General features: G+C 42.5%; 1 protein-coding gene across 1 annotated transcript in view; it reads right to left on the bottom strand.

Annotated features, from left to right (window-relative positions):
- NALCN (sodium leak channel, non-selective) overlaps nucleotides 1–12488 on the bottom strand; it is a 362634-nt gene that overhangs the window by 192337 nt on the left and 157809 nt on the right. Inside the window, exons 8-10 of the mRNA XM_075918747.1 lie at nucleotides 4711–4853; nucleotides 4480–4584; nucleotides 1436–1522 (exon numbers count right to left, since the gene is read on the bottom strand). Coding sequence (XP_075774862.1) covers nucleotides 1436–1522; nucleotides 4480–4584; nucleotides 4711–4853 — 335 coding nt within the window. The remainder of the gene's footprint in view (nucleotides 1–1435; nucleotides 1523–4479; nucleotides 4585–4710; nucleotides 4854–12488) is intronic.

Genomic DNA, 12488 nt, shown 5'->3' with positions numbered 1-12488 from the left:
TTCTTTTTGTTGGAACAATTAAGAGCTATGCCACGAGTAATGGACATATTATACAAGCGTGTCCAACTTTAATCATGTGTAACTTTCTTCAGGGTAAAAGACATTTTCCAGGAGACATCCATCACTGCATGCCCTACCAGCTTGTACACATACTATGGCTGACATGCTAAACTGAACATTATTAGAACCCTAGCCTGGAAGGCACATATGTTATTCCAGTTGTTATAGTGCTTTTAGTGTGTTTTCTAAAGTAAGGCAGCTTCACAAACAAGTGTCATTAATTATCATGCAAAACTGAACATTATAAATAAAACTTGGTGGTGGTCTACATTGTCCTGTGAATGGGAAATTTGATTTATGAACATTCTTCATCTTAGTTTTAGATTTATGCAAGGAGTAAGATGGGTTTTCATTAATATAGCCCATGTAAAACTAAAAATATAAAAATTAAACTTTTAAAACATTGTACTAGTTTGATTCTAGATAGACTCTTTCCCTGTGTCAAACATATTTGTATGCTGATAGCAGATCTGAAGTACACCTGTGTTGAGTATGTTATTTAGCCCATGATTTTAGTGAACAACATTGTATTTTGGGAATGATAACTGTGCATATTATACACCTAACCCAGGGGTAGGATTGATTTGTTGGGAAGGATGTGGAGGTAAAGGATTATTAAAATTATTTAAGGTAATATAATGATATTTTTAAAACCTTTTTTTTAAATGACAATATTGGATAGTCCCTTTATAAATACAGTAGAGTCCGGATTATCCAACCTTCGGTAATCCAACACTCCGCTGTATCCGACCCTGCAGCTCCCAGGGACAAAGCAGAACTGGCAGGAGCGGAATCAGCGGCTCCAGGGTGTGGGCAGGGAGAACAGCCCCGCTCGCTGCCTCGTCGCTCTCCTGGAGCTGCTGATGCTGCTCCTGCCGGTGGCCGCTTCGTCTCCTCCCTGTAGCACCCGGGGATGAAGTGGCGCCGGCAGGAGCGGCATCAGCGGCTCCAGGAGAGCGATGGGGCAGCGAGCGGGGCTGGGTGCCCGGGAGCTGCAGGGAGGGAAGGGACCAGGGCCAGGCAGGGATGGGGCCAGGATACATACAGTTGAGTCCCTATCATCCGACGTATTTGGTAATCCGACCACGTGTCGGTTCCGTTTAGGTCGGATAATTGGGACTCTACTGTAATGTACTTTTTTAGACAAACATTATAAAATGCCTTGTAATTTGGGTGAAGTCCACATTGCTGTCTTTGCTGATTGTATGTTTCATGAGCACATGCAGAAGGACTTGGTAAGTAACCAATAAATTAAAGGCAATTTTTGACTGATTGTATTGCAGCTGTAATTTCTCTCCAACAGCTACTCTAAGCCAACACTCGCATATTATTATTCACACCAATTAATTTAGTTTTTTTTTTAAAAGTACCATACCTGTAGACAAGCTGGAGCTCTGCCCTGAGGTTTATTCACATCAACAGCCACTAACTGCCACCCTCCAGCAGCATCTTCATGAAACATCTTGAAGGGGAAAATACTTGTCAGAAACATTTTATATACTGATAAATACAAGTGAAGCTTCTGTTATATTTTGCTTAGGATCTTCTCATAGTTTGATCTCTGCACTCTTGAAGGAAAAGGGAAATGTTCTTATTGTTACAGAATAGATACAAGATAGATTTCACCACTATCCTATTGCAATAACATTTGTGCCCAAATAACAAACTTTTAGTGTGCAGAATTTCACTCAGACAACATGAAAAAAACACTTTACATCCACTTAATAATTGCACCTCATATATTAATGCTGATTATATTAACTAGTTCATAGAATCACTCTTTGTTTTGTAGACATTCAGAACAGAGCTCCTCCTGTGTTCCGAATATTTAGAAGCAACCCAGACATCTTACATTGTTGTTAAAAGCAAGTTTTGTGGTGGTCTTTTGTAAATATTGCGATTTACACCAAGGAAACAATACAAAAATCTCACCATGTGTAACCACCACCAGGCGATCTGAACCTGGGATTTCTGGAGCTGAGTATAGGAGCCTCTACCCTCTGAGCTAAAAGCCAGCTGGCTCTCAGCCCATGCTGCAGAGGTCTCTTGATCTTAACTGTTGCTCTGGTCTAGGTACCACTTGCATTGCTCAGTAACCACACTAGGGCTATGTCTACAGTAGTGCGATCTTGCACCAGAAATATGCAAATGAGGCTAAGCATGGAATATCGCTGAGCCTCATTTGCATATCTAATGAGCTGCCATTTTGTGGAAAAGGCTCTTGCTCCAGAAGGAGCGTCTACACTGAAAATAATCAGTGTAACGGCATTGTGCAAGGGGGTTTTTCTTGCGCAAGAAGGGGCGGTGTAGATACTCCTTCTGGTGCAAGAGCCTTTTCCACAAAATGGCAGCTCATTAGATATGCAAATGAGGCTCAGCGATATTCCATACCGTGACAATACAGTGGTATAATTAAAAATGTGGAGTGAAATCCTAGCTCCACTAAAGTCATTGGCAAAACTCTCTCTAACTTCAGTGGGCCAAGATTTCATCCCATCCTTTAGAAAACAGAAAATGTATATGAAATGGCTTTAAACAATAGGTCATAAAAAGTTGTAGATTGATTGGCATAAGAAACAGTGTCCTGAAAGCCATTCACAGATAATGTGCATGTGTTCCTTTTGAAAACAATGAGCTATACTATTTTTTAAATCATCGTCTGGGAGAGCTCCCTTTATACCACTTACTTCAGATATCTGAGGGCCAACTTTTCTTTAATTAGTAGTAGACTCATTTTCTGCATAAGTTAATTGATTTGTCAGGTGGACAAATGAAGTAAATACTTCAGCAAAAGTGCAGAAGACAATTTTGTCAAGGTCACTTTAGGCCCAAAGCAAGAAATATGGTCCATCTGTATGTGGCACTGTGTAGTGGAAAGGCTCTGTTAGACAATCCCAACTAATAAGAAAGGGTAGAGGCATTTTTCATAAGTCTGTTAAACTAAATTACCATTATGTCAGTGAGTCACGTAACATCACTTTTTGGAACAAGACAGCCATTAGCCTGTCTACAGTCACAAATTATTTTTATTCTATGATATGATGGTGTCCCTATCTAATGTGATCATATTCTTCTGATCTGACAATGTTATCAATGTTAGTGTTTCTATTATCTTCAGCTTCCCCCAAATGTGGCTGCTTCTAGAGTTTCCCATAGAGACCTTTCTTTCCCCTAGTTTAATTCCCAAGAGGCTGTGGCATTAAAACTAGGCACATGACAAATACTAAATCCAGATCTGAGTAATACACTGATGTGCTATGTTTGATGGAATCATCTTCATCCAGAATTACATTTGGACTAAGCCAGGTCTCTGTTATGATTGTAGCCTCAACAATAACCTTATGCCAGTGAGTTTCATAGGCAAAATGTGAAGTGTGTGAAAAAGTATTTCCTGCCTGGAATAATGTGAAAGATCGCATTGTAAACTGATCAAAAGTAATATGTTCTGACACAATCTGTACATTGGATGCAGAATTCAATAACAGAAGATAGCATGGAGGCCAAGAAACCAGCAGGATTCACTAACGGACTGGACATTATAGAATCATAGAGCTGTAAGAGACCCCAGGAGGTCATCAAGTCCAGCCCCCTGCCCAAGGCAGGACCAATCCCAACTAAATCAACTCAGCCAGGACTTTGTCAAGCCGAGACTTAAACACCTCTAGGGATGGAGATTCCACCACCTCCCTAGGTAACCCATTCCAGTGCTTCACCACCCTCCTGGTGAAATAGTTTTTCCTAATATCCAACCTAGACCTCCCCCACTGTAACATTCATGTGGTTAACAAGAATTTCCAGCGTGATGATAGAAAATACTAAGCAAAACAATTTTGGATGTGATTTACACCCTTATTCTTTATAACTAACATCCAAATATTGGGGGACGGGAAGAAATTTCCCTTACGGGGAAGTTTCCCCTATCTGCCTTCTGTAGGATTTTTTTCCATATTGTAACTAGTACTGGCCACTATCAGACACAAGATACTGCACTAGGTAGGCAACTAGTCTGAAGAGGCATGGTCATTCCTACAGTCTAGATACTTAAAATAGACACTAAGATGATGCAGCAGACATTTTAAGTCTTGACAGAGGCATGCACAAGAGGGGACAAGCAAGGGCACACACCCCAATAATCAGTGGGGTACAGAACTCCCAGGGTTGTGGCAGGGAGAACCCAAACTTCAAAACTCAAATATTATACTGAACCAAAAAATAAAAAAGCAATCCTTCTACCTCTAATTACGACGGACAAATGGGCAGTTTGTACACTCTATAGCAAGAAGATATGTCCACTAACCATGGCTTGATTATGCCCTACTATAATATTTTTAAGATACCCCATTTAATCTGCAATAAATTAAAAGCACAGGTATGCAGACAATATCTCAGTATTGAGAGGTATAACATCTATCACTCTACCTGGGTAGTAGCTGTTGAGGTGGTACTGCTTCTGGACCCCCACATCTGCTGGAATTGTACTCTTATTTCAGCAAATGTTTCAATGATGACAGCAATGAACACGTTCTACAGGGAAAATTAAAAAGCAAAAGCTTACCATAGTGGTAAAAGAGCAGAAGGTGGAAAAGAGCAGAAATTCAACTGAACGTGATTTATATTCCAGGCAGGCATAAAAGAACAAACGAGCAGTACCTTAACAAGCCAGGCAAGGAAGAAAATTAAGGTGATGAAATAGAAGTATGAACGCCATCGGGGAAAACTGTCAATTGCTCTGTACATAAGGAACACCCATCCTTCTTGAGAAGCAGCTTCGTAAACGGTAAATATGCTTGTGCCTGTTAACAAAAAAATTAAAATACTTTAAATATTTTTTTCAAGATCTACAAACAATCATTTTTTAAATATTTCCCTTTTTGTAAATGGCAAAACTCCCACAAAAGAAGTTGCTCTTTATGCACTCTTGCATGTTGTCTTTTCTTATAATTAGATCTAAATTGTTTCTCTATTACAGTGTGTCACATCCACCTCTTGGATACACACACACAGCCCTGTGGATGACTTTAATGGGAAATGTGCAAATGACTCCAATGGCAGAACTCAGCCCACTGTGAGAAAAGGATTATCTGTGAGAAAGTTGAATTAATTTATCAGGATTTAGACTCCCCAGCATGAGAAATGAGTTTGAATTTATTCTGCATTAACAAGAAAATATAGATTAGGTAATCATAAATATACAACAAGGTATGTGGTTAAACTGGTACAAGTAATCACGCTCAATGCATTTAAACAGTGCAATAGTGCACATATGTATGACAGCCATTCTAATTTAAGTGTCATTGCTTTTAGAAAATGCTTTACAAAACCATTTTAAAATTAAAGTTATTCAGTCTTTGGAGAGTGAGGGGGTTGTGAGCTTTCATGTGTAAGGAAAACTATTTGATTTGAAAATTTATTGCTAAAAGTTATTATTTTTTCTAATTTTAAGGAACTACAAACTGTAGAAGACAAGAGCATCCTTGTGCCTGCAGCCAGTTTTTGCAAACTGACTCTTGTGCTTGTCAGCTGACAACCAGATGTTAAAATCTCAAGAGGAGAACATCATTTTGCTTTTCTGTATCTACTGGCAACTTTTCTGATACTATTTCTATTTAGTGAAGAAAGAAAGAAAGAAAGAAAGAAAGAAAGAAAGAAAGAAAGAAAGAAAGAAAGAAAGAAAGAAAGAAAGAAAGAAAGAAAGAAAAGTAAATTGGGCAGCAAGTTCTTAACTATTTAGTTATATCATATACTTGAATAACTACAGCCATTGCTAGCCAACTAGATCCCTCCTTCCACAACAAGAAAGATAAGCATGTGCATAATTTTAAAAATGAAATGCCATAGTCCTATTTATGTCTCTGCTTAAGGAGCTTGCTAAACAGGATCCTGAATGCTCAATTTACACAGTTATACACCATTGTTTCAAATATTTTTCTGATATTAGCACACAATCCTGAAACCCTTTATTCTGCATGAGAAGGAATAAAGGAATAAAAAATGTATTTAATTAAATTAGTTTGCATTTATCATTCTGATAAAGATAATTATCTAAAATCAAAACTATGACTATTGAGTTCATACTGACTAGTTCTGTATTATTGTTATCTTGTGGCTTCCCTGGTCTATTTATTGTATACAGCTGTTGTCCTTTATTTTATACTTTCACTGTAAGAAAACCTTAGAGGGGTACATGTGTTATTTGGGGCACAGTCTTTAGCACAGTGGGTGCCTTGGTCTATCACTGGAGACCTGAAGTCCTATTAAAATACAAATACTACTATTACTAATAATCCTGTAATGAGCCTCATTCAGGCTGATTGCTGCCTTTACACAGAGCCTCATTTAAGTCAATGAGGGTCCTATTCACAGTAAACTCACTATAGGATAGGGACTCATGCTCCCTGTAAGCAGCCACACAGGAGAGATTCAGGTACTGCCCAGCAAAGCATCCACCATACCCACAGCCAGCAGCATGTATTTCTATGATGGTATACATTCACACATGCCTTGGGACATGTAACAAAATTTATTCTGCTCATGAATGGAAAAAATGAGAGGGAACACTGATAGCGACCCACAATTGTATTATATTATAATATTATTTTGACATTTGTATACTTAGTTTTCTCCTGTTTCAGAATTGATTGAGAATCTGAACTTTGATTCCTAAGAAAATATTCTATTGAGAAACAGTGTGCTGGTGTTGCTATTATCATTATACTCAGTCTGCACCTAGCTATGCTTGGATTTTCCCAACAAACAGCAAGGAAGCTCAAAAGACAAGGAATCAGTGCAGAAGCTTTTATTGAATTTTAAGATCGTTTATATAAAATATTCATTTACAAAATCATTTAACAGAGAATTTTCGCTGTCTAAAAATCAAATGCAAACAGACTGTGAAATGAGAAGATCGGAATGAAAAATAATGCACTGTGTGCCTCTGGCTGCACACTCAGTAGAAAGAAGATTCGCAATCAGACACTGGATTGTCAGATGAGCCTCATACAAGAGCATACATTTCATATATGGCATCTTCAGACTTTGGTGGAAGAGAAGCTACTATTTTGAGGCACACAGAGACACACAGGCCAAAGTTGATCTTGAATGGACCTTATTGATAAGTAGGAAGAACAGTAAACGAGAAGGCATTATAAACATTACAGTACACAAAAAATACCTTTAAAAAGTTAAGTTTGTGAAGATTTAAAAAAATATAACATATTGTCATAGGCAGCGGTGTTGTAGCAATGTTCATCTCAGGATATATGAGAAGCCAGGTGGGTGAGGTAATATTTTTTATTGGATCCACTTCTGTTGTTGAGTGAGACAAGCTTTCCAACTACACAGAGCTCTTCTTCAGGAAATAGCTTCCCATAGAAATTGGCCTAGTAAAAGATATTACCTCACCCACCTTGTCATATCAGACTTGAAGTTTGATGATGCTTTTTGAGACCCTTCTCAACCTGCGCTTACAGTATCAAAGACAAATGTTTCTTTCATCCGCCCGTAGGAGGGAAATACACAAAAAAGGAAAGTCTTACATGCAGAAAAGTGATATAGGGACAGAACCCTGTTCAACTTACACTAAGTATTTTCATGCTTTGAATTATACAGAGCACAAAGGGGCATTCAAGATGAAAACATGAATTACTAGCAGCTAGACTCATTTGGCCATATGGATACTGTAGTGGGATTTTCAAACCCTCCACTGAGCAGTATTTCCTACCAGCCCTGTGCTCTTGGGGCACCAGGGAGTGACATTCATGGAAAATCATCCTCCCCCCTTTCCCCTAGACCTCTGCTAGAATCAGACAAAGCAATGAAAAGGCCAGGGAAGACACACCTAAACTAATTAAGGAAACACCCCAGCCTCATCTGCGTTGAAGATAGAACAGAGGGACATCTCATTAGCATACAGAATGGAGACCAGAACTTCCAAGGCAGGAACTGCAGTAAACTATGGGATACCGAAAGCAGAGAAGCACTGCCTGATGGGAAATCTCTGCTCCAGATGCTACACCCAAATTAGTCATTATCAGACTAATTCTAGTAACGATCCTATTGACATCCAAAATATTGAAACTGGCCAGTTGCATTGTGAGCTCCTTCAAGGAACATCACTCATAACTGGGTGTGATCAGTCTCTGTTGTCTTGCCTCTGTTTCTCTTTGAACTATTGTCCTATCCCTATAAAAACTCCTGGCCCAACAAAAACTGTTCTGATACCTGGATTTAAACTGCATCAGTTCCATCGAGACTTCTTCATCTCCTGTCTGATCGTGCTGGGGGCTCTGCTCTGCTTGTCTCCTGCCCTCTGGACCCCCAGCTCCCATCACCATCTGGGAACCCCTATCAGTGCAAGCTCCACGGAGTGTAAGGTCTTTCTCGTGCTCTCTCTTTCTCTCTCTTCTTCCCCCCGCCCTCACCTCTCTCTAAGCATAGCCTCCTGACTTTTCCCTATGTAAACTGTTATATGGTTAGCTAGCTCTAACATCTGTAATCAGTTTCAATTTAGATTTTATATTGTAACTGTTTTGTGTGTCTGGCTCCCTATATATACAGTAATTCCTCATTTAACATGTGCCCGCTTAACACGTTTTCGCGATAGCATGATTTTGTTTTAGGGAACGTTTTTTGAATTACACAACAATCCCTGGAATAACACGATTTCCCCAGCTGGCCCGTTGCCGGCAGCTGCGCGGGGCTTCCCTGACCTCCCTGCAAAGCAGCAGAGGGTTCGCTGCTCACTGCACGGTTCCCCGGCAACCCCTCCTCACCAGACACAGTGCGGGTCCCAGCAGACCCGTCACAGGGGCATACTCCCAATCCAGTTCCCCTCCCCTCTCCTCCTTTTCTCTTCCCCAGAGCCAAACACCTCCCCTCCCTGCTGTAACTCAGTCCCCTTTCTCCCCCAACCTTATGCCTCAGTCCCAACAGACACCACTACTTGAAATGCAACCCCCACCTTTTCCATTATTTTCAATGGGAAAATTGACCCCCGCATAACACGTTTTCACTTACCACAATCATTTTTTGAAACATATCTATAGTGTTAAATGAGGAACTACTGTATACAGGCAGTCCCCGGGTTACGTACAAGATAGGGACTGTAGGTTTGTTCTTAAGTTGAATCTGTATGTAAGTAGGAACTGGCGTCCAGATTCAGCCGCTGCTGAAACTGACCGCCAGTTCTGACTTACATACAGATTCAACTTAAGAACCCCAAGCTTCCCCAAGTCAGCTGCTGCTGAAACTGATCAGCGCTGATTCCAGGAAGCCTGGGGCAGAGCAACTCTGCCTCGGGCTTCCTGTAGTCAGCGCTGGTCAGTTTCAGCAGCGGCTGACTTGGGGACACCTGGGGCAGAGCAGCTGGGGTGCTGCTGGGTTGCTCCAGTAGCACCGCTCCTCGGCGCTACTGGACCAACCCAGCAGCACCCCAGCTGCTCTGCCCCAGGCGTCCTGATTCAGCCACTGCTGAAACTGACCAGCAGCGGCTGAATCAGGACCTGGGGCAGAGCAGCTGGGGTGCTGCCGGGTTGGTCCAGTAGTGCCCAGAGCGGCGCTGCAGGACCAATCGGCAGCGCCCCAGCTGCTCTGCTCCAGGGTCCAAAACAAAAGCCTGGTCTGCTGGGGGGGGGGCACACTAGCCGCGCCCCCCCCCAGCAGACCAGGGGCACCGGGAGCAGAGCCGCAGCGGCAGCGGGGTGCCGCACCTCTGAGGCTTTGCTCTGGAAAAGTCTCAGAGACGCGGGACCCCCCCGTGGCTGCGGCTTCAGTCCGGGTGCCTGTGGTCTGCTGGGGACCGTCCCCAGCAGACCACAGGCATCCGGACTGAAGCGGCAACTGCGGGCGGGTTCCCGCGCTTCTGAGGCTTTGCTCTGGCAAAGCCTCAGAAGCGCGGGAACCTGCCCGGTGCCCCTGGTCTGCTGGAGACGGTCTCCAGCAGACCAGGGGCACCAGAGCAGCTTACGAACGGGGCTTTCTCACCCCGGAGCTTGCAGGTAGCAATAAGTAGGAATAAGTACTTTGAAGTAGGAATAAGATCCTCCGGAAAAGGGTGCTTTATCCGGAGAATCGGGGCCAGTGTAGACGCTCTTTTCCGGCTTTTCTAAAAGCCGGAAAAAAGCGGCGGACATTTTTATTTAAATGCCGCGGGGGATATTTAAATCCCCCGCGCATTTCCCTATTGCGATTTCAAAAATTACCATGCCCCTTCCGGAAAAGGGGCCAATGTAGACGAGCCTCTGGAGTTTAAGGGCAGACTGATTCATGCCAGGTTAAGTCAAAAGTGGCTAGCCTGTGGCTCCGGAGCCACATGTGGCTTTTCAGAAGTTACTATGCAGTTCTTTGCAGAGGCACCAATTCTGGGGCTGGTGCTACAGGCGCTAACATTCCAATGTGCTGGGAGGGTTGCTCACTGCTTAGACCCCGGTTCTGCCCCAGGCCCTGCCCCAACCCCATCGTCTTCCCCGAGGCGCCTCCACCTTCCTGCCCCTTCCCATGAACCTTCTGTACCCTAGCACCTCCCCTCCCCTGAGTCTCCTGCACACGGCAAAACAGCTGATTGCAAAAGGTGGATGTTTTTGTGGTTGAACAAAGGATGCTAAGGACTAGTCACTCCCCTCTATCAGATAGAGGCAGCAAGGGGAGGCGGGGAGAAGAGGGAGGTACTTCAAAGCGGCAGCACTGCATGGAGCCTGGGGTCAGCTTCTCTTTGCGGCGGTGCCACTTTGAAATGCCACAGTGGCATTTCAAAGGGGCAGCACTGCACTATCGACTAATCGAATAGTCGATGCAAAAATACGACTATTCGATTAGTCAGTCACATGATACTTAACATCCTTAGGTTAAACTAGAGTTAGGGGGCACTATTGCACCCAAGATTCTAAATGGTTTCCATTATACATAAGGTTTACAGTGTAGTTCTATGGCTCTCAACACCTGCACTATACAAATTGTTCCAGCATCCCTGGGTAGGAAGCACCGGGAGGGACAGGGAGGCACTGATCGGCAAGGCTGCCAACAAGTAGGAGGCATTGGGGACAGAACTGAAGGGGAGCTCATCAGCTGTCTTCTGATGTATTATAGTGGCACTTTGGCAATGAACATAGGTGAATCCTGGATCCTTCTCATGATCAGGATGGCCATCCCTGGGTTAAGTTGAGGGATCCTATTCATGAGTTAGGAGAGAGCTGGCACCTCTAGAGAGACTGCCCAACAGCAGCTGAGGAGGACACAACAATGACAAAAGGGAGTGTGTCTCCTTTAATACAGATGTGTCTTTCAGATTTGCCAGCTGGAAACATTAGCCTCAGGGGGCAAGGAAGAAGTATTTGCTTTAATATGTTTTCTTCCCATAAGATAAATGATTGCAATAAAAGGTAAAAATTCCATTGGTTTTCTTGCAGAGCTAGGGCGAAAGGATGTATGACTGTTCCCCAATGTGCAGATAAATCAAGTATAGCATGAAGAACACTGTTACTGGGGGCAGGGAGGAAGAAATGAAAAGACCAAATCTTTCTGCTGAATACACGAAGAGCTGTTAAGAAGTGAGATGTTTAAATGGGCACACAGTTGAGAAGATTAAAGCCCCATTTCCCTATAAGCTGCAGGGCAATAGGATCTTTTCAACAGATATTTATATTTCATAGTGTACATGATGGTTTGTGCCTCTGTCCCTCTTCTAGCCTCCAGTGTGATCTGCGGTATCACACCCTGCTACATTAAGGATTCCCCATGAGTGGATACATACTTTATGCTGCGAAAAAGGCACTTGTACTATTTTACAAATAGGGAAACTGAGGATGAGGGATAAAGTGACTTGCCTAAGGTTTCACAAAATATATGTAAGCACACTCGGGAACAGAACCCGCATGCCTTAACCACAAGACAATCAATATTGCACCGACAGGTAGACAGATTGCATAACCCAGGAGGTGTTTTCTATTTTTAATTTCTGTAATTATACTGTCTGATTTATAGCTGGTATCATAAATTATTAAAAACAAAAGTCAAAAGTTAAAATATTAAGATAAATTAGCCAGATGCTTATGAATTTTGGTTTATGCTGACCTTTTTGGTTTACAAGTATTATTTTCCTCGAAAGGCTTTGCTCGTCCTCCAGTTCTGGCTGTAAGCCTGATGAGAAGGAAAATTCACTTGAAAGCTTCTGACCATAACCCACCGGAGGACCTTTCACTTACCAGTCCATCAACATGAAGCGCAGTCCTCTTACAGGGGTTTCACAAAGATCCTTCCCTTCCTTCTATTTCTCTTCCTAACAAGCCCAGTACTACCAGCCTTTCTCATTTGCAAATTGCTGTAACTTGCTCATTGTGACTGCATCCTGTTCTCATTCGACAATATCGGTCTCCTTTTAAATTTGGAACCCTACACTATGTACTTTGGAATTAAATTTAAGGGTTCATGGTTTG

The sequence above is a fragment of the Pelodiscus sinensis genome, chromosome 1, assembly GCF_049634645.1.
Source record: "Pelodiscus sinensis isolate JC-2024 chromosome 1, ASM4963464v1, whole genome shotgun sequence".
Classification (NCBI taxonomy): Eukaryota; Metazoa; Chordata; order Testudines; family Trionychidae; genus Pelodiscus; species Pelodiscus sinensis.
Note: the sequence above shows the minus strand (reverse complement) of the source record. Positions and strands in the feature narration are given on the sequence as shown.